Source organism: Myxine glutinosa, chromosome 1 (assembly GCF_964187855.1).
Source record: "Myxine glutinosa chromosome 1, kmMyxGlut1.1, whole genome shotgun sequence".
In the NCBI taxonomy this organism is placed as follows: Eukaryota; Metazoa; Chordata; class Myxini; order Myxiniformes; family Myxinidae; genus Myxine; species Myxine glutinosa.
Window position 1 is genome coordinate 160,292,500 of NC_136261.1, and position 22,711 is coordinate 160,315,210.

Sequence of the window (22,711 nt, forward strand, 5' to 3'; positions counted from 1 at the left end):
TGAACAGGTGGGTCTTTAGTGATGTTTTGATTGTGGTGAGTGAGGAGGAGTCTCTGATGGTGTGAGGTAGTGAGTTCCAAAGGGTGGGAGCAGCGATGGAGAAGGCCCTGTCCCCCCAGGATCGGAATTTGGTCCGGATGGAGGGGATCAGGAGGTTGGTACCAGCAGAGTGAAGGTTGCGGGTGGGAGTGTGTCTGGAGAGGAGGTCAGCCAGGTAGGATGGGGCCAGGTTATGGAGGGCTTTGTATGTCAAGAGGAGGATTTTGTACTGGATTCTCTGGGGGATGGGGAGCCAGTGAAGCTTGTAAAGGACAGGGGTGATGTGGTCACGGGTCCGGGAATGGGTGAGTAGACGGGCAGCGGAGTTCTGAATGTATTGGAAAATGGAGTTCTGAATGTATGTAGGCTGGGTTCGGAGGTTGGTGGGACTTGTGGGCCCCGTGCTTCTGGGTAGGAAGACCCAGGCTTTGACGGGCCTCCCCCTGTTGAGGATGTGGGACAGTGAGGTGAGATCAAGGATTTGTGCCGTGGATGGCGGCTTTGGGGGTGCGGAGGGCCGTGCAAGTGGCGCCCGGGGTCGCGTGGATTGTCTGGGACGTGCCAAGCCGAGCGGCTTGCTGGGTTCTCCGACCTCATCATGCTGCAAGCGAGTGCCCGGGATATGGCGACTCCATTTAAGCCATGTTCTACCTTTAGGGAGCTGAGCTCCGTGAGATCCAGTAGCATGCTGAATACAACGGCTTCATGGGGGGCTTTGGTGGGGGTCGGGGGAGGTGTCCGTGGCTTGATGGGTTTTGCCGACTCTAACCTGTCAAGGAGGACATGCATGCTCACACAGAGAGGGGGGGGGGGGGCTGAGATTTGGGGGATCCAAGTGGCATGGAGAGCCTGTGATTTGATGGACCCGAGTGGGAGGGAGGCCTGAGATTTGGCGGTCCCGAATGGAAGGGAGGCCTGAGATTTGGCGGTCCCGAATGGAAGGGAGGCCTGAGATTTGGCGGACCAGAGTGGAATGGAGGCCTGTGAAAGATGAGGACCAGTGGGTGTACACACACACACACACACACACACACACACACACACACACACACACACACACACACACACACACACACACACATACACACACATACACACACACACACAAGAAGATGTCATGTAGAGCACGATACTTGCAAAATCCACCCCTCCACCCCCAAAAAGGTGCCATGGGTACATCAAATTGTCCATTTATTTAAGATTAAAATTGACGATCTTAATCAAAGCTCGGGTCAATCGGATTGAAATTTATTATTTTTCAGATGAAAAATGACAATTTTAGAAATTTGACCTCAAGATGACCTTTGACCTCAAAATCAATAGACTTTTTCCTTATTACTAACTCTACCATCTGGTGAAGTTTCATAACGATCGGTTTAGAATTGTGATCTGTAGGCGAGTGACAGATAAACAGACAGACAGAATAACAAACTCGACCGACCAATATTCTTGAAAAATCTTCTATTTTGTTTGTATCAAACAAACACACACGTGCATGGTCATGATTTGAATGTACATATGCACGATTAAATAGTTTATACACGTTTGGCTTTGGTTTTTGCTTTGGCATGTTTTGTTTTGTTTTTGCGTGACATCATATGCTCTGTATTGTATACACACACATTATTTTTATGTGCACATGTTGTATTTTATATACACATGTTGTACAGTGGTATGTTGTATACACACATCTTGTGTGTGGCATATTGTACATATTTTGTGCGCATGCGCACACACACGACGCATATACGCACACACATGCATGCACGTGCACACATATACACACACACCATAAACACACACACAAAGATGGATACATCGAGACCCTGGAGGGCTCCGTTCCACCTTCTGAAACCTGCATTTGGGGAGGTCAACCACACACACACACACACACACACACACACACACACACACACACACACACACACACACACACACACACACACACACACACACACACACACACACACACACACACATATACACACACACACACACACACACACACACACACACACACACACACGAAACATACGCACACACATATGCCAATAAACATACATACACACATACACACGCACATACATTCATACACATACATCCACACCCACACAGACATACACACACGCACACACATATACACACACACGCACACACATATACACACACACATACATGCATCCATTTATAGTAGATACAAAGCCACTATTTTGAAAGGTTTCAATTTATAATCAAAGTTTTATTTACTGCGTGCATGAAAATCATTTAATTTTGAATTGGTTACGATTCCATGGAGCAGTGTTGACGCAGGAATATATATATATACATAGTACAGTAGCCTACAGTATTCGCTGTGTGTTTCAGTTACCGCATGACGAAGTTGGTTTTTCTTGTATAACTCCCCAATAACATCTGCACGTGTAGTACTAATCGATGCCCAATTAATTGGTCCTATATCGCTCATACGTCATATGTCAGTATTATATTAAATATAAACAAACAACTACAATTATGGTACTACTGATATTCTATAATATAACGGAAGGGAATTATTCCAGGAATTCTGATATTACTAACACAACTACTCATCGTGGTTTTCCACTAAGTATCGATACACATTGGCATAGTGATTGTGTGGCCATGACTTGGGATCGTCGATCCAAACATCTAGTCTAGTAGGAAGACTAGGTCCCCCTGCACCCCCCGGAGATATACTTCTAATCAGTGTTTCTAGATTGGAAAAAATGTGTAGAAAATGACTAGCTATGGCCCCAAGCTGAAAAAATGTCCCACATACCATTTTTATGCAAATTACTGCTGCCATTATCAAAAAAACGATTTTTGACATATCTCAGCCAATATTGCAGATAATTGAAAAATGAAGGTGTCTAGACCCATGTTTTGAAGGGCATAGATCATGATAGAACTATTCATAACATGATTACATGTGTCTATGGTATACTAGTATGCATATTAATGCTGTAATTACAAAATAATCAGTTTTACAAATGATAAGGATACGTTAATACTGCAGATAACTTAACATGGTACATAAGGGGTCTAAACCCAGGTATTTTCAAGGTTAAATGTCAACAAGATGCTCCTGAGTCTTGCATAGGGGCGGGACATTGGCAGTAACATTGGTACCACTCAACTTTTCTTCCCACCATTGACTTTGTATTGCGAGAGATTTTCACTTGCTTATTTAAAGGTTTCTCACCCAGCCCACGTAAAATCTACCAACTCCTGCTGTTAACTCCCAAACATATTTTTTTATGTTATCCAATCACAGTGCAGAAATGACAGACTAGAGATCCAAATTAGTGCTGCTATAGCTGCCATTTTACATTTCCATCCATGTAACATGCGCGCTCGCGCGCTCGTATCAATTGGTAATGTCGCGCGCTCGTATCAATTGGTAACGTTGATGTTATTGAATACCTCAGTTGAAAGTTCAGTCTTCCATTCCATCTGTGTGTTGTTCTTGGTATTCATCCTCCAATCTAGCCAGGTAAGATGCTAACTATAATGTTACTCACACTCTTGACTTCAGTTTCTGCATGAAATCATAAACAGGCAGAATAACAGCTGAGCCAGCTAGCACCATGTTAGCTAACGTTAAAGCTAGCCTCATCTATGTACAGTATGTTCCTAATGTCGGTGTAACTTAAACTTTTGTTAATGCCAAACATGAGACATATCTGTTGACTTCTGTATATGAATTGAACCAGAAAGAGGCACGACAGCTGAGCTAGCTACAGTAACTAAGCACAATGTTTCATTGGCCTAGATAGCTAACGTTAGTGTGGAAGAATTTAGATGTTTTAGCTATTAGCACTTTTGATGCCACTAAACATGGTTTAGTCAGCTAAAAAGTACCCTAGTGTAGAACATGACTCAGAACCTCTGTTACCTCACTGAAAACTCAGAGCCTCCTTTCACAGGCACTTTTAACATCATTCGTGATTTCTTATTTGTCATTTAACAGTGATGGTAGACATCGACAGCAAGCATGCCCAAAAGAAAACGGAGTGTAGAACCTGCAGCCCAAAGCTCTCCTCCTACATGCATCCTTCATGTACCATCCATGTCTGATCATGGGGATTTCACGCCCCTCCGTAAAATTAAAGGATCTGCTTCAGAAAAACTGCAACTGCTTCAAAAGATCCGGGATAGACGTCTCAACCAACCGCATGACTCCCCATGTCGTATGCAATCAGTATGTGATCAGATCCCGGCAACTCTTCCTGATGACCTAGAAAGAGTAGGATATCACAGCAAGTGTTATAAGCACTTTGTCCGCCACTTTCATCGTCTGGGAGATGATACAGAACCAGGGCCATCAACCTCATCATGGCATCACTCTCCTCGTAAACCAGGAGGTTCTGCTGAACCCATCTTCCCGCCAGAGTGTATATTTTGTGAGAAAGTTGAGACCAAAGATGCTCATCGCAATACTGAGAGGCCTACAACCTTCCCATCCTTTAAAAACAAAGAAAATGCATGGGAGCAAATCGAAACACGGGCTGAGAAAATGGGTCTCTATCGACTCCATCGAAAGGTGAAAAACAAAGACCTCTTTGCATGTGAGGCCAAACACCATCCGTCATGTTTTAAAGCTTTCCGCACAGCATTCTACAACTATGAGCGTGCGATTCACAGAGCCGAAGCACCAAAGGAGCAGGCTTGCATGTCAGCCGCCCATGAAAAGGCATTCAACTCAGTACTGGAACACATTCAAACCCAGGTCATCCAGCAGAATAAAGTTCTACAGCTTTCTTCCTTGCGCTTGCTCTATGTCGAGGAACTGAAACTGAATGGATATGAGAACTCAAATTATCGGTCAGAGAAACTACTGAAACGCCTACAGAATGACCCAATCAAGGAGCATATCCACTTCACGAAGGTTGATCATGACAAATGTGATGTCATTTCTTTCTGGCTTGTGCACAGCTCAAACATAACAGTTTCCAATGCTCTCGCACGAGCATTCACACTCGGAAGCACAAACAAGAACCAAAATGTTGCCCTCCAACTTCGCCAGGGTATTCTACAGGCTTTCAGAGAGTGTAAAGACCAACCATGGCCACCAACAGCTGAAGACATGGAGCTCAATCCTGAAGACATCCTACCTCCAGACCTTGTCCGCTTTCTCAGCGTGCTAATGACTGGCAAGGAGGGCATCGAGACAGAAAAGGTGAAGCGTCTGGTCTTCTCCATTGGACAAGATCTGTGCCGTGCAGTGTCAGATGCAAAATGGAAGTTACCAAAGCACATTCTCCTCTGTGTGACTGTAAGGCACCTGTTCCGAAGCAAACAGCTCACCACAATACTACACAGGCTTGGACACTCTGAGAGCTACGATTTCGCCTTGGAGTTGGAAACTGCTCTCGCCAAGGTCCTGGATGAAGTCTCAACTAATCGTACACCACAAATTGTGATGTGCCAGCTTCTTCTGAAAGTGTGGAGTGGACAAGAGGCAGCTACCAGGCTGGAGAGAACAGAGATGGCTGTGCTGATCGTGGAGGGGAAGGCCCACCAACTTGCCTCAACGAATGGCAAGGTAAAATTGAAAGCCCTTCGTGAATGGCGATTCAATTTGTAATTTTTCCTGAAAAAAAGGTGATTACCTGTGATGTTTGTCTAGATCTGAAACTGGCAGTGACTGGTGATTGAAATGCGGTGCCTTTTTGTGTTTCAGGTCGAGGTACGTGAACTCCCCACGATCTACAGCAACCAGGAAGAGACTGATACCAGGGTGGTTCTGTACCTCCATCATGCTGCTACCATCGGATACAAGAACGCTGTAGTCAGAACACCGGACACAGACATCCTCCTGATCCTGCTCCACCATGCCCACAACATCAAGCTGATGGTGTACCTGGATACAGGGTCAGGGAAGCATCGCCAACTTGTCAACGTCTCTGAGCTGGCAGAATCCCTGGGAGAGGACTACTGTGCCACTCTCCTGGGGTACTATGTGTTCAGCGGAGAAGACTGCACCAGTGCCTTCAAAGGGAAGGGAAAAGTCGGGCCCTTGAAAAAGCTGGAGAAGAATCCCAGGTTTCACAGGGCATTCGGTGAACTGGGTGACAACTGGGATGCCAACCCTGAGGTGGAGAGGCAGTTAGAAAAATTCACCTGTGTGATGTACGGCCAGAGTCGCGAGTCATCAGTGGACATTGTCCGTGCCAAGCTGCTACGAAAAATGGTGGGAGAGGACAAGACCCTCACATCCAAGTCCAAGGTTGATCTGGCTCGCCTTCCTCCATGCCAGTCTGCCCTGAAGCCGCACATCCAGCGTGTGAACCACCGCGTAGCATTGTACAAAAGAGCCGATCAACCTATCATCGAAAAGCCAAAACCTTATGAGGAGCAAGGATGGATAAGGACTGATGAAGGACTGTTGAAACCAATGTGGTCCAGTGGTCCCATCCTACCAACCTCACTGGTGGATCTTCTGAACACAGGAGAGCACGAAGAGGAGGAGGAAGAGGAAGGAGAAGAAGAGTTTGACTCTGACGATTTCGATGAAAATGATGATGACTGACTCAGTGTAGAATCACTAATGCTAATGATGTTTATCTAAAACAAGCAAGAGAAGAGTGGTCACATTGAGTGCTAGGACTATTTTGACAGTTGTAATATTTAGAAAAATAAAACTTTGTGTTAACGTCTGTGTAGACGGACCTTAATATGAGTCTATTATTTCGTAAAACTGTGATTATTTTGTAAATAAAGCACTAATTAGCATACTAGTATACCATAGACACATGTAATCATGTTATGAATAGTTCTATCATGATCTATGCCCTTCAAAACATGGGTCTAGACACCTTCATTTTTCAATTATCTGCAATATTGGCTGAGATATGTCAAAAATCGTTTTTTTGATAATGGCAGCAGTAATTTGCATAAAAATGGTATGTGGGACATTTTTTCAGCTTGGGGCCATAGCTAGTCATTTTCTACACATTTTTTCCAATCTAGAAACACTGATTAGAAGTATATCTCCGGGGGGTGCAGGGGGACCTAGTCTTCCTACTAGACTAATCTTCAAGATGCTCATGAGGTCACTTGACTAGATGCTTATAATCACATACGATTTCACCTCATGACGATGTGTCGCATCGGTACTACTAGTACTACTAATCCCCAGATCATTGAACGATATTTGGCCGCAGTTCACAACTACAGCTGCACTCGGGAGAGCGCAAACCTCCGCCCAGGTGAACAACGCATTTGATTGGTTAAAACTGCAGGAGTGGGTTGAACCTTTCGAGGAAAATAATTTGGCATCCCAGCATGCAGTGCGTTTTGGCAGAGTTCCGGTTGCACAGATCGTTTATCGCAGTTGTATTTAAACTTCCGATGTAATATGGATCAGTCTCCAAAAATCTTTCGAAGGAAGAAGAGAAGCGGTGATTTCTGTTGTGTCCCCGGATGTGCAAACCAGCGAAGCGAGACTCGGAGCGCGGAGACTCATGTGTCATACCACCGGTTCCCAATCCCAGATGAGGGACGCGGTCTGGAGAGACGCCTGCTCTGGGTTGGGGCTGTCAGGAGGGGACATGGGTGGGTGCCACGCCGGTGGGAACGTGTTTGCAGTGTACACTTTGTTGACAGTGAGTTGATAGCTGCTGCAGTCATTCGTTTTCATTGTCATGCGAGGAATAAAGCTCGACCTTGAATTTTAGTAAATTGGGCATGTACTACATAGATATCAGTGATCCAAGTACTAAGAGTATTTGCAAGATTTATAACTATAGTCCTGGGTACTTACCCAGACCCAGACAAGCTGCACTGTAGACCTATTGCAACGAGAACATTTACCCGAACACCAAGTCCTCTTACACTACTCGTCCTGCTCCTCCTCCACCCCTCCTTCTTCACCCCGACTACTTCTCCTCCTCCTCCTCTCCCCCACCATCCTCTCTTTCATTTCCCCTTCCCCACCGGCCACCATCCTCCTCCTCTCCTTCCCCCCCCCCCCCCCCCACACTCTCCTTCCCTCCTCCCCTGGCCAGCCTCTCCTTCCCTCTCTCGGCCACCCTCTCCTTTCCTCCCCCCCTGCCACCCTCTCCTTCCCTCCCCCCCTGCCACCCTCTCCTTCCCTCCTCCCCTGGCCAGCCTCTCCTTCCCTCTCTCGGCCACCCTCTCCTTCCCTCCCCTTCCTGGCCATCCTCTCCTTCCCTTCCCCACAATCCTCTCCTCCCCCCCCCATTCCCATCATCCTCCTTCTCTACCCCATCACACCCACATCCTCCTCTCCCCTATCCCCAACCTCCTCCCCTCTCCCATCCCCTGCCTCCTCCCCTCTCCCATCCCCTGCCTCCTCCCCTCTCTCAGCCCCTACACATTGACACACTCACTCGTCCTCCCACACCCCCATCCCCACCCTCCTCCCTGCACGTTGACACGCTTACCTCTTCCTCATCTTCCTCCCACAACCCATCCCCACCCTTCTCAAGCCTCAAGCAATAAGTTTCATCAACCGCCTCCATACCTCAAGGAAGTAATAGCTTCAAGCTTGTGAGGTTTCTTAATCATTGGAGTCGATGTTAGTGCAGATTGTTGGTTGACTTTGCATTTTTTCGAACAATGGATGGTCTGAATAGCGTTAACCTAATGCTATCTATATATTACACGATTAGTGGCGTGTGTGTGTGTGTGTGTGTGTGTGTGTGTGTGTGTGTGTGTGTGTGTGTGTGTGTGTGTGTGTGTGTGTGTGTGTGTGTGTGTGTGTGTGTGTGTGTGTGTGTGTGTGTGTGTGTGTGTGTGTGTGTGTGTGCGCGCGTGTGCACGTTATTATCCGCATGTATTTTTTAAAGTCACTTTGAAATGTATTCCAATGTAGATATCGTATAATTACATATTCGATTCGTGTTATTCATAACACAACACAAACATCATGAACTGATGAGAATTTCTTGACATATGAACAAACCTTTAAATATTTATTTATTAACCGTACAGTATTGTGCATTTTAGCTGAAGCCTCCTTTGTTGTTCGTTGAGAAAGCTATCGTATTTGTATCATTTTGAATTGCTTCATTTTTGACAAACACCAAACCAAAATGTTTGACATTAACATCCCGAGAGGTATTCAAGAGTTTTCGATTTTGTCTTGTATACTTTACGTTTTAATAAAATGGTTGCCTTCGCTGTGTCGTGAGTGACAGGAGCGCTGCAGCTGCTGCCACCACATGTCATCTTAAATTATAATGTACTTTAGGATTTCCTATTTGTTTTCCAGACAAGCCAAGCAAAGATCCAGCATCGGAATCGTATTGCCCAACACTATTTTCATTCAAAACCAATCGTCCCACAAGGAAGACACCGATGGCCGAGGAAGATGATCCTTTTCGTGAGAGTTTAACCCCCAAAATGCACCATCAGTTGGAGATGAAATCAAACAGCAACATAGCGACTACTGACGTTAACATCACCGACTGCCTGCTGCCTAAAGTTCACACCCCCCAGCCTGTTGACCATGACTACATGGCTGCTCCAAATGGTACAAGTTTAGAGGTGAAACTCAAGTCAGTCGATACGCACCAAGAAGATGTGCATTGAGTATAATGAAGGATCCCGCATTCAGACTACCCATTCCAATCGGGTCTCAAGGGGCAACCTCTTACCTGGAGATGAGGCCTTGTGATGAGGGCCACAGCACTCCTTCAACTGGCAAAGCTGAGTTATTTTGGCATCTGGGGACCTCCCTGACGGTGTGTACCCTGTACCTTCACATGTCAGTGGTACATTCCTGTCCTAGCTAAGTATTTAACTTTTCCATCCATCTGAAGGCCCGTTTCTCCACCTGTAGCTCACCTTTTGGGCCCGCTGTGGCATCCAGCAACCTGCACCCCCCAGAAGCCACTAGAACTACCCAAGCTTGATGGTGCACCCAAACTCGCGTGCAGCAAGGAAGACACCAAGTCTTCCTTGTGGTCCCTTTGAGCTGAGCTTTCCTGGTGCTGCAGTCACTCAAGTCCCATTTGTCTGTTTTAATTCAGATTGAACTGAATCGATTCAAAATTGAACGTGAGTGTATGAGAATACATCTGGAAGTTGTATGTATCTTGCAGAATTATTTGACTTGACTTGTCTTACTAACTACCTTGGCTCCTGTAAAATTGACTTGTAACTCATTTCACTTTTAAATCTGAAACGGACAAAAGTCATTGCATTCAATGCAGAGTGCATTGCACAGTCCTCCAAATCTACACTACTCACAATAAGTTAGGGATATTGTGGGAGTGAGTTTTTTTTTTTTTTTATAGGGGTTAGGGTTATGGTATTGAAATCAAGAATGCTGTGTTTTTTCACACTCATTAATAACCATAGTGTAGCAGCATAGCAAACCTGTTGTGCATTTTGTGATACAAGCACCAAATTTGGCACAAATGTACATTAATATGTTGCGAACATTTTCAGATATTGGGCCACTTGAAATTCCGTAATTTTTTTTTTCAAATTTCGTAATTTCAAATTTTTCGGGTGACACCGTCACAATTTCGGTCTTCGAGGCCGGCCGATATAGTGGGGCGGCTTAGCCCAAATATTCAAAAGAATTGTGCATTTTGTGATACAAGCACCAAATTTGGCACAAATGTACATTAATATGTTGCGAACATTGTGTGGTCAGCAATGAAGACGAGAGTCTGAATTACATGTATGCAAAAGACCTTGTGAACCAGTGAAGCAAATACACGGGTAAGCATGAATTAAATCTAGGGCATGATATAATTTCCATGATGTTTACCTCTACACTCAATGGTGGAAGGAGGTAATGTTTTGATCCCAGCTTGTCTGTATGTCTGTTTGTCCACAAAATTCCAGACAAAGCTTGTAGTAGTGGTAGTTGTAGTGGTAGTGGTGATAACAGAAATTGTTATATAGAACTGAACTTATATTATTATTATATGCAGAAAATAACTTCATTTCTATATGCCCTGCAGTGGACAGGTTAATTGGTTTATGCACTGAAGGGGTCACCCTGGTGTGCACTGCTGTGTTCTGCCTCACTGAGTTGTTCAGGTATGATGTACTCAGCACAAGCTTCCGGTCGGCCCGGAGGTGGGGGTGCGGGGCCTGTCACGGAACGTCAAAACAAACGGCCTGCCGGGGCCGCCCAAAAGTCGGGCGTGAGGGGCGCGTCCACTAATGGAACGCCTCTCGCTTCCCAGATCGAGGGCCACGTGGTCAGGAGAACCTCGTCCCTTCCGGTCACACTTTGCCTATCGGCCGGCCTCGAAGACCGAAATTGTGACGGTGTCACCCGAAAAATTTGAAATTACGAAATTTGAAAAAAAAAATTACGGAATTTCAAGTGGCCCAATATCTGAAAATGTTCGCAACATATTAATGTACATTTGTGCCAAATTTGGTGCTTGTATCACAAAATGCACAATTCTTTTGAATATTTGGGCTAAGCCGCCCCACTACCAGAGAATTAGGACCAACAACTTTTTTCAACATAATTAATACACAAAATCAACCACACCAAAGAACCTGCCAATATCCCTAACTTATTGTGAATAATGTATGGTGATGCAAATGCTCCATGTGTAGCTTGCAACACTTGTGATCTGCACTGCAGTCTGTCAATTACTGAAGATCTTTTTTTTTTCCCCTCTCCAAAAGTTATCCGATGATTTGGGGTTAGATCAAAAGAATGTCGTGGCGTGTTTAAGCTTCCCCATAGCTCTGATTTACCTTTGAGTATTGAATGTTGATTTTTGACACACAGACTAAAATTTACTTGAAACCTCCACACATTACATCCAGTGCCAACTGTGTAAGCATAAAATGGCCACATAGGGGTGTCAAGTGGTGGCATCCAGCATTGCACCCTTTGGGGGAGAGAGCTTGATTTTACATCGTTGGGATTCATACTTTGTAATGGCAAACATCCTCACAATAGCACAAAATGTATTCTTTCCCCTCTGGCTTGAACGTTGTGGGATAGGTGGAAAAAAAGTTCTCCCATGATGTAATTGTTTTGTAGGAGCGGAGGTTTTATATTGCACCGTGCTTGTTTCTTTATTTTGGTTTTTTTCACCAACCCAATGTAAATTAGTTATACAGTACTTGGGATGGTCTTAATCCCGGTCCTTAAGCATTGTCTTCTAATATACTTCTCACATGCAATATACAGTACAAACACTAAAAACTATCGATTGGGGCCATCCTACATCCTTATATTTTTGATTAAAGTTTGTGATTCTCTCCTTGGATGAAAATACAATTGATGGTGGTTTTTTGTACCGAGGGAGGCACAAAGCGAACCTTTTTGGAGAGGGAAACCTTCCCTTTATATGGGATCGTTTCTCTTTATGCAACTTTAACATGGGGACTGAAAATTCGTTTCTTGACTTCTACTTGACAACATTTGCTGCAAATACATCGAGGTAATATGTTCCAAATTTCAGCAACGTCCTTTTCTGCATTCTTGAGTTGGAAAACCCTCGGATTCACATTGGTGTCTGTCAGTCCGTCTGTAGGCCCAAAATGTGTTGGCGCTCATATCTCAAAGGCTATACATTGAAACTAGCTGAAACTTGGAATATACATCGGCCAATACATCTAATTAATGGCTTTCAAAACAAATTCCACCTAAGTGCTATAGTTTTTGCTTAAAAATTATATATATATATATATATATATATATATATTGTTGCGGAGATGAGGACTGTATATTTTTTGATTGTGTGCTGTACTATTATTATTATTGTTTATTCTGCGCCCCCCTACCTCCGGAGCTGTGTAAAGGTGAAAGGGCATCCCATAATTAGTCCACAAGCATACACATCAGCCAAATAATAGAATACCCCTGTTGATAGTTATCTCTTATTCTGTGTTTTAGGGTAAGGCTGTGTCTCCCATTAATTGAAGTACTCCATTGCACCAGTGAAAGAGAATAGATCCCCTTTCCTTCCCATCCCCAAAATCTCCCTTTCCTTCCCATCCCCAAAATCTCCCTTTCCTTCCCATCCCCAAAATCTCCATTCCCTTTTACATCCCCTCTCGTGATTGCCAACCCTCGATTGCCAATTACATCCCCTCTCGTCATTGCTGAGCCCTCGATTCTCAATCACCTCCCCTCCAATAACCGCCATTGACCACGAGGCAGGGTCGGAGAAGAAAGGCATGTCTCCACCTCGTCATAGAGGGGAGGAGGGGCGTACCCGCCCGTCGTCATCGAGGGGGGAGCCCGAGGGTCGCGCGACCAACCAGGGCCGAGGTGAGCACCCCGATGGGCGTGTCCAAAACGCCGGCGGCGTAATCGCTGGAGGCGCTATAAAAGGCGCGAACGGAAGTGAGTGGTGAGTTGGTCTGAGTCGGTTGCCAGCAGAGGGTCCGTGAAGAGTTGGTCACAAAGAGTTGGTCACAAAGAGTTGGTCTGAGTCGGTTGCCAGAGGGAGTTGGTCGTCAAGAGAGAGTCGTGAAGAGTCAGTCAGTGGAGTCGGTGGTCAGTTGGTTGCGGTGAGGAGTCGGTGGTGGCGGTCAGTGGTTGCGGTGAGGAGTCGGTGGTGAGGAGTGAGTGAACCAAGAAAGAGTTGAGGGTTTGGACCAGACGAGTCGGACAAGGCCTGGCAAAGCACGCGACGTACACAGCAGCCAAAACAGCAGCGTGGGGCCTGGCCTGAACGGCGGCTGCTAAACGCGCCGGTTGTGCTGCAGGACCCCCTTGGACCTCCCTCTCCCTCCAGCCATCCACCTCCTGCCTTTCCACCCTTCTTGTGGACGTGAGTTTGTTCTGTTTGTTCTGTCCTGGGAATAAGTTAAGTCTGTAGATAAGCTAGTATTTGCACTGTGTCACCTGCGTCTTATGTGTTGTAAATAAACTTGATTGCTCCTTTTTGCTTATGTGTGTAAATAGTAAATAAATTCAGTAGTATTTCCAACCTTTTTGTCTTCTTCTTCTTCTTCACATCCGTGTCGCCTTTGTCTTTTCCCTATTGACTAGCTGTAGCGCGATTCGGCCAACGTCTGGGTGAATCGGGTGAGTCGGGGATCCTGTTAGGTCGCGGTAATACACCACCGCTCGGTCATCATAACATCTAAACCGCGATCTGTAACAATATATACACACACTTTATACCTCTAATATATTATTACAAAAAATCTGACCTACCGGTCCAATGGCCAAATTGATAAGGCATCAGATTCCCAAGCTGGGCATTGTGGGTTCGAGTCCCATCTGGGTTGAATATTTTTCCCCTTACTTTTTCAAGTCTTTTATGTTGCCTTGAATAAAGCCTTGCACGATGAACAAATACATTTTGTTTGTATTTAAAATGTATCTTGTGAAAAATGCCAGGGGCATAGAAAAGGCCCCTTTATATGGTATGGAAAAATGTATAGAAAAGAAAGGACATTCCATTACTTGTAGAAAATGCCAAACAATAGAAAATAAGGGACATTCAAAAAATCTTGTGGGCATGCTGGATTACCCTTGTGTTCTTAGGAGGAACCAAGTAATGCTCTAGAAATGTTCATTTTAAGGGGTGCCAATTTGATTCATACAGCTGCATGAAGAAGTAAATGTATTTTAACCGATATATGTCAGGCGCCCCTTCATATTTGAGATTTTATTTTTTTTGTATACAAGATCGAGGCTCGTGAAAGAGCTAACATTAATCACAAAAAAAGTCAAACCGACACAAAAAACACAAAAAATAAGGGGAGCGGTAGACAAGATGGGGAGAGAGGGGGAAGGACACAAACACAACATTTGAGAGCAGGGACGTCGGGAGAAATGTGGGAGGGGAAGGGCTTGGGGGAGGTGGGAGAGGAATAAAACAAATGAACACCAAGGACTTCCAGGAAAGAAGTTGGAATTTAAAAAAATAATAATAATAAGTGTATCTGGGGTGAATTAGCAGGGGTAGAAAAGATCAAGGTTTTGGATGGGGGAAGATAAGACATGGTGGTGAACAGCTGTTTTAAAGACCTGGAAGGAGGAGTGGGATTGAAAGGAGTGGGGGAGTTTGTTCCAGAGGCAGGAGAAAAGGGGAATGAAAGAGTGAAGGTGAGCAGAGCCTAGATTTTGGCAGTTTAACCATAAGAGGGTTGCAGGCAGATCTTGTGTGACCTGAAGGAATATTAGGGGGACAGAGCACAGAGAGAGCTGGGGGAGCAAGGCCGGAGAGGAGTCGGTAGAAGACAGAAAGACCACCAACCTGCCAGCGGTGAGTGAGTGAAAGGCCCTCGGAGTTAACTTCATCGCAGGAGATTCCAATGATTCTGAAAGCTTTGGTTTCAACAGCGTGAAGCTGAGCTAGGTGTGAGGCAGGAGCACCAGCCCAGAGGGGGGAACAGTATTCCATTGAGCTGCGGATGAAAGCCTTGTATGTGGTGAGGAGCTCAGGTGTGCCAAGGAAGGACTTCGCACGACGGAGGATGCCCAGTCGGCGACTGGCTTTGGAGGCCAGCTTGGAAATGTGGTTTTCCCAAGAAAGATCATGGCAGATAGTGAGACCCAAAAGCTTAAGCGACAGAACTTCTTGGTGAGGATTGTTAAGAAAGTAGATGGGAGGGTTTTCCAGTCGGTCCTCTCAAAGAGACATTGTAAGAGTGTGAGATTTGTCAGGATTGAAAGACATGTTCCACTTGTTTGACCAGTCTGTGATTTTGTCCAGGTCTGCAGAGAGTGAGGAGGCTGCAGACTGCTGATCTGAGGGATGGAGCGGCAGATAGTGGAGTCATCAGCAAAGAGATAGAGAGGATTTTCCAGAGAGTCGGAGAGATCATTGATGAAGACCAGAAATAGCACAGGGCCCAGAACACTACCTTGGGGAACTCCAGCCAGAGCAGGAAGGGGAGATGAGAGAAATCCATTCAGGGCCACACGTTGCCTACGACCAGAGAGGAAGTCCGCAAGCCATGAGTGGAGATTTCCATGGATACAATAGGAGGAGAGTTTGGTGAGCAGAGCTGGGTGCCAGACCCTATCGAAGGCACGTGATATGTCAAGTGAGACAGCTCTGATTTCCTGTTTGGCATTGAGGACCTCCATCCATTATTAAGACAGCAGAAGCAACATGTCCAGAGTAGAATGACCTGGTCTGAAACCAAATTGATGATCAGAGATCAAGCCATTGGAGAAGAGGAAGGATTTGATATCCGAAGCAATAATGGATTCCATGACTTTGCTGATAATTGGAAGCAGGCTGATTGGTCTGTAGTTGCAAGGATCTCTTTTTGCACATTTTTTGTGTAAAGCGGTAATGTTTGCTGATTTCCAAGATGCTGGCAGATGACCTTGAGCAAAAGAGAGGGTGAAAAGAACAGAGAGAGGGTGAGATAGAGCGGCAGAGCATGATTTTAGGACCCGTGGGCTGATGCCGTCTGGTCCAGTTGCAGAATCAGAGTCGAGGTTTGACAAAAACTTCTCCACCTCGTCAGGAGAGAAGGATATATCCTGCTATATCTCGTTTTTGGCCGCATCTTTCAATGGTTAAGAATCACTTTTAAAATTTTGGATCTGATTCCGGCTCTTCACCAAAATCGAATCATTTGGTCCTTGTCACGCACCCAACCAGTCCCTGAAGTTTCTTCCAAATCTGTCCATAGATTTTTGACATGTCCTGCTCACGTCACCGACAAACAGACAGACACACAAACAGAGGTGAAAACATAACATGACAGACAGGTGGAGGTATTAAAGTTGAATTCCAATTTCACAACTAAATTTTACATTTCATAGGAATGAACTAAAGTCACATGTTCTTGCTCCCACATGATAGATTTTTAATGTTTGAAATGTATCAACTTAGACATCCGCTGCTTCCTGATGCGAGTGCCTATCAGCGATTCTTTGAAGCGCTTTCCAAATGATGGAGCCGTATCTCTGTAAAACATCTGGATGCCATCTTTACCAGGATGTGCAGATGATTCTCTTCTATGGATGTGTCAAACATGTGACTTTCCAGGTCGGCAAACAGTTTCTTGTCTGCGGTATTTTGAAGTACAGCTGTTGAAACTGCAGATTGAATACTTGTACCCTGTTGAAGTTTGCCTCCTGATGCTTTTAGCAGTGACTTGAAACATTTCTCCGTTTCGATGCACACAGTTACAAGGCTGGAAGATGGTTTTTCAAGGCCTCTGTCTTTCAGTGCAAAAAATGGATGACCCTTCCCATGCATATCAGTTAGGGCCTCAGTACACTTCCAGCAGTTCAGGCGTTTTTTCAGCATTCTTACGACAAAGCCAGTGATGTAATTAATTGCAGCTTCCTTGTACAGTGGTACTTCCATGACATTTGGCACATCATTGTATTCCTTGTCATCCTGGAGTGGTACTCTATCTAGCATGTCATATTTTCGTGCTGTGCTGATGGATGAGATGCCAGCTGGATTGCGATATGCATTTGCAGCTTCTTCAAGAACATTGAGGATTTCAGTGTTATCACATGCATTGCAGTCCACTGTGCCAGAATTGATGTTGTGCCTTATGAATAGGTGCTTGTATGCTGCCTTGAACTGCTGCGTCGTCGGGTTATTGTCGAAACCTCCTTTCCATCTTACAGCTGAGAAGAAGAGCTCGAGGTGATCCTGACTGAACTTGTATGTCAGCAGGTACTTCATTGCAGGACTCTCACAGTCAACAAGCTCACGGAAAATGCTCGTTACGCTCCTCATGCTTGCTACCAAGCCAATGAATCCTGTCCGCCTTGGCCCAGCATGCATTCGTTTACCTGCTGCATCTTTCAACCCCAAGATGTAGTGATCTCCTTCATCAATGATCTTCATGGTTCTGTCCTTGTTTGTTGATCTCATCGGTGCATTGCAACCCTTTCCCAGGGGATGCCTGCTGTTTAGAAGATCAAAAACAGCATCAACCGTCCGAAGAAACGTGACTGTTGCCGCGCAACCTTGGAACTGTGGCAATTTCAGATGATCACTGCAATAGTCCAACATGTCAGCAACACTTGCACTAAACACCTGTGCTGCCAGATTTATGTTCATTTTTTGTTTCCTCCATTCAATGTGAGCATGCCTTAATCTGTTTCCTAGTCTGAGTCCTTCAGATTCCTGCAGAGAGTTAAGTTTTTCAATGTGCTCCCATCGTATAGTGTTGCCATCCTTGTCTTTCAAGATTCCTCTGTCAGAAAAAGAGTTCCTGATCAGTTTCAACATGTGACACACATCTAAGATAACATGCACTTGCTGGGAAGAGTCTGCTGGATGTGGAAATGATGGTCTCATGTTCTCCACTGTCATATCGGCACCAAGTGTTCTCATCATTGCAAAGTGACACGATGGCCCATTACATGTGAGAGAGACAGCTTTCACTCCAACTGCATGCAACCTGTGAAAACACTCTGAAACAAGGTTTGCTCGCTCCTGCCCTGTCATAGTATCAATCAAGAAATACCCAAGGGGAATCTTCCACGAGTCGTTGACAGATACAGCCATCAACACGAGTGCATCTTTTGCTAAAGGAGCAGAATCGTTGATGGTGCCATTTCCAATGTCAACATACCCTTGCAACATCTTGTTGACAAACTCCACATGTTTTCTGATTGGCATTTCACCGAGAATTACGGCACAGATTGTTTCTTTCCCCTTTTTCCTGTCATCCTCAGCGCGGGCTTTTAGTGCTAAAAACGTTGGCTTGGTAAATCCAGGATCACCATCGTTGACAGCATACCATGCTCTAATTAGTTCAGTGTGAGGCAGGGCCAGGTCAAAGGTCTTTCTGACGTAGTCATATGCCTTTGCTGAGTACAATTGCAGAATCACGGCGAAAGATCTCAGTTCTTCTTGATAGGCTCCACTTCCCTTGTTATTTTGCTTGTTCACAAGTTGCTTCATTAGTTCTTTTGATACACCACTGAAAGTTGATTCTAACATTTCTGCACAACTATCAGAAATGAGGTTCTGGCCTTGCAAAGAATGGATAATTCCAGTAAGACTGTTCAGTTTTTCTTTCAGGTGCCTAGATTCCTGCTGCTGTACCTTTAGTTTTTTCTTGCATTTCTCCTGGCTCTCGGTTGTTTCATCTCGCCTTCGCTTTAGTTTCTTTGAAGATTCCATTGTGGTATAGGGGTGATCCCGTTGCACAGAAGAGGCATCAGGCAGGGGATGTCCATCACTTGGTAAATGCCGATAAGACGACTCATTGCTCACGTCTTCGGGTGGTTCGTTTTCGTTGTCATCCGGCATACTCCTAGCAGTTGGTGGTTTACGGGACCATGGTTTCTGGGGGGAAAAGGAGGGGGGAGAAAGAAAAAAAAAAATCTCAAAAGTAATGTACTGAAAATGAAACGACGGTTTACCAGTCACATCGAGAAGTATGCAAAATAGTAACTTATCCATTTTAAAAACGTTTTTGCAAAATTCCTTCCTGTGCATTGATTTTTTTTTCACGTCAGTATGTAAAAAATGAAATGGACGCACCTGAAAAAAAAACGTCAAAAAATATACATTAAATAAAAAACGAGAGTTCAGAGAATACCTTACAGTGTTGAGAAAAAGGACAAAGGAAGGGCCTCTTAAACTCTTGCTTTGCATTTCCAAGCACAATCGATATTTCCTACAAGCCACAATTTTGTCAAGTCCGCAGCCGATGAAAACCAGCCTTGAACAGATAGTCGGTCGGTCTTACTCACGATGTAAGTACAGCTGTAAGTACAGTACAGGGATGTAAGTACAGGCGGTCAAGCCAAAAATTTGCGGTCAGTCCGTCGTGCGCGGGCGAAGGAAACTAGGGTGCTTACCTCAGACGGAACCACGGGACTTATTCCTCGAACCCACAAACACAGAAACAAGACAAAGAAAATCAACAATACAACAAATGAAAACCACGACAATTATTTAATGAAAGTAAATGTAATACGATAAAAATGAAAGGTGAGATAAAATAAATATCCGCTACTTTGAGGGACCCTCCATGCTGACACAAATACAAGCAGGGGAATGATAAAGAAAAACAAATATTTTTTTAAAGCCGGCCGGCCTTATCTGTCTCCAAAGGGGTCTCCAGCGAGTTCGCCGAATGACGTCGGCAGCACAGGCGGCCCGAATCTCTCTCTCAAGACTCTCTGCTCACCTTCACTCCTTCATTCCTCTTTACTCCCACCTCTGGAACAAACTCCCTCACTCTCTTCAATCCCACTCCTCCCTCCAGGTCTTTTAAACAGCTGTTCACCACCATCTCTCATCTTCCCCCATCCAAAACCCTGATCGCTTCTACCCCCGTTAATTCACCCCAAATCCACTTCTTTTTTTTTAAATACCGACTTTTTTCTTTCCTGGAAGTTCTAGCAGTGTCCATGTGTTTTATACGTTCCCCCTGCCCCCCATCTTCCCATGCCTCCTCTCCCCCAAGCCCTCTCCATCCCACAGATCTTCCGTTGTCCCTGTTCTCTGCTGTTGTACTTGTGTGCTTCTCTCTCTTCCTATCTTATCTCCCGCTCCCTTTATTGTACGTTTTGTGTGTCTGTACATTGTTGTTTTTTGTGATTGATGTTAGCTCTTACACGAGCCTCGATCTTGTATACAAAAAAAAAAAAAAAAAGTAAAGGGAATCCCTGGTTTACGAACATAATGTGTTCGTAAGCTCGATGGTTGTAAACCGGATCATTAAATCCCCTTTAAATACACGTAATAAGTGATTAATAGATTCCCGAACACAAATTAAACCCTATTTACTTTACATAAAAACGGTATTAAATGTATTTTAAAAAATTTTAATGATTGAATTGGTGCTGTAAATACATAACAATACAGTAATATTACAGTAAGAATATTACATATTATTATTATTATTACATATTACATATTATTACATACTACTACTACATACGACATTACATATTACATATTATATTACATATTATTATTACAATTACATATTACTATTACAGCAATAATAAAGCCTAAAAAGCACTCTATTTTCACTATGGTCACTGGTACTACATGTTTCACGCTTATCAGCCATTGTTAATCGTTATCACGGCCAAAAAAGTCAAATTCTCACCAAGTGCCTGAACATGCCTGCCGAAGCAGAACACTGAACACAACATGTACGTACAAATCATTCTTGGGCAATCGACAGACACTAGTTGGGGGAGGTCAATGTGTACAAATACAGTACAGTATGGTGCCACCAAAAAGGCCACATGCATCATGGGAACATGAATGAATCCCTGCGCCACATTGGCCACACAATAATCGTATTCCCACATTTGAGCATACGATTTCCATGTTCAAAAAGCTTGTTCAACTCTATTTATTTATTTTTACATAAAATGTTATTAAATGTACTTTGAAAATCAAGAATAAATAAATTAGAGTGCATCAAACTTGTGTGATACAAGAGGGAAAGGGAGGGATAACAGCTAGATAGAGGGGGCAGGGCAAAGTGAGCAGGCAGCTTTCTCTCGTGCTGGTAAAGAACCCCGTGGAGAGAATGATGTGTGAAATGGTGGAAGAGCGATGGAGTGAGGCCCATGTGATTGAGGTGTGAATGGGTAATTAACACAAAGTTGGATTTCCTGCATTTAGCGCTTGGTGCAAAGTTTATTCAAAAAAGCCGTGTTCGTGTGAATGGATCGAACATTCTAAAGACTGAAACATGGTTATAAAGCATCATGTTCGGAAACCGAGTGATCGTAAACCAGGGGCTCCCTGTACTGCTAAATGGGAGGTTTATGAAATGCCAACAAGGCGATTTGTGTTCTGCAATGTTCAGGTATATAATGCAATTTAAATAAAATGAAGGTTTTAACCCTATCTGGGCTAAGGGTGGTGGGGGCGGGGGGAACGAGGGGGGGGGGGGGAGGTTGGGGAAAAGTGCTTGCGAAAACTTCCAAACCACCGCTGATTCACCATTCCCAGTTCATCTGCTGCTGATATATCCCTGATCAAAATATCCCAGCACAGATATGGCTAAAGGGTGTAGAAAGTTTTTAATTAGGTTTCTTCTGCATGAAATGCAAAAAATGTGTTTATTTAGGATATTAAAAGTGCTAACATTACGAGGTTAGAATTCGACAAATGGATCCCTTGCTCCCACAAATGTTTTTTTTACATGACCATAGTTGAAAAAAATTTCGATGTCATATGTCATATTGTTTTTCGTGAAAAACACTGAAAACCCCCTTTTTCTCAACAGGTGAACAGATCGAGCCCAAACTTTGCATGCAGAATCGCATACCCGTGACGAACAAAAAGTTCCTGCATGACGACGCGTACGTCGCATCGTTTAGGAGTTATGACGTTTTTATGCATAAACTTTAAATCCTATCTCCTCCCTAATTTTTGATGATATTGAGTGGAAACTTTACACAAAAGTTCCCCATGTGGGGAAGTTAAAACGTTACTTGAGAAGTTTTGATAAGTCACATGGTTTGGCCACAATAAATAATTGAATGAAAATCTTAAAAAGCTTCTACCTCTTGAACCGCTGCATTGATCGACTTGAAACTTTAAAGTAATGTAGTTCCCATCAAGGGGAACAAGTTTTTAAAATTTCAACATGATTGGTTGTAAGGTCTGGAAGCTAGAAGTCGTTATTTCTGGAAGAAGAAGAAACAACACTTTTCCTTCTCAGGCCTTGTAATGGATTGTGGCACTGCCATTTTTCGGATTTATTTCCTTTAAAAATCATTTTTTTCTGCAATAGTAGGACCGATTGACAGGAAATTTTCACCATCGGA

General features: G+C 44.2%; 2 protein-coding genes across 3 annotated transcripts in view; both read left to right on the forward strand.

Annotated features, from left to right (window-relative positions):
- Positions 1–22,433, forward strand: part of LOC144892430 (uncharacterized) — an 82,551-nt gene extending 60,118 nt beyond the window's left edge. The window contains exons 1-3 of one of the 2 annotated variants that reach the window (XM_078779180.1): positions 7,098–7,664; positions 9,296–10,083; positions 22,168–22,433. In XM_078779180.1, coding sequence (XP_078635306.1) covers positions 7,418–7,664; positions 9,296–9,615 — 567 coding nt within the window. In that variant the 5' untranslated portion in view covers positions 7,098–7,417 and the 3' untranslated portion in view covers positions 9,616–10,083; positions 22,168–22,433. Of the gene's footprint in view, positions 1–7,097; positions 7,665–9,295; positions 13,945–22,167 lie in introns of those variants that run through there. The other variant, XM_078779184.1, reaches the window with a different exon arrangement.
- On the forward strand, positions 942–6,712 carry LOC144889814 (uncharacterized). Its single transcript, XM_078771014.1, has 4 exons — positions 942–1,039; positions 1,710–1,803; positions 5,438–5,602; positions 5,741–6,712. Exons 1-4 carry the CDS (start codon positions 942–944, stop codon positions 6,587–6,589), a joined length of 1,206 nt encoding a protein of 401 aa, XP_078627140.1. The 3' UTR covers positions 6,590–6,712.
- Positions 22,434–22,711: the final 278 nt, after the last annotated feature.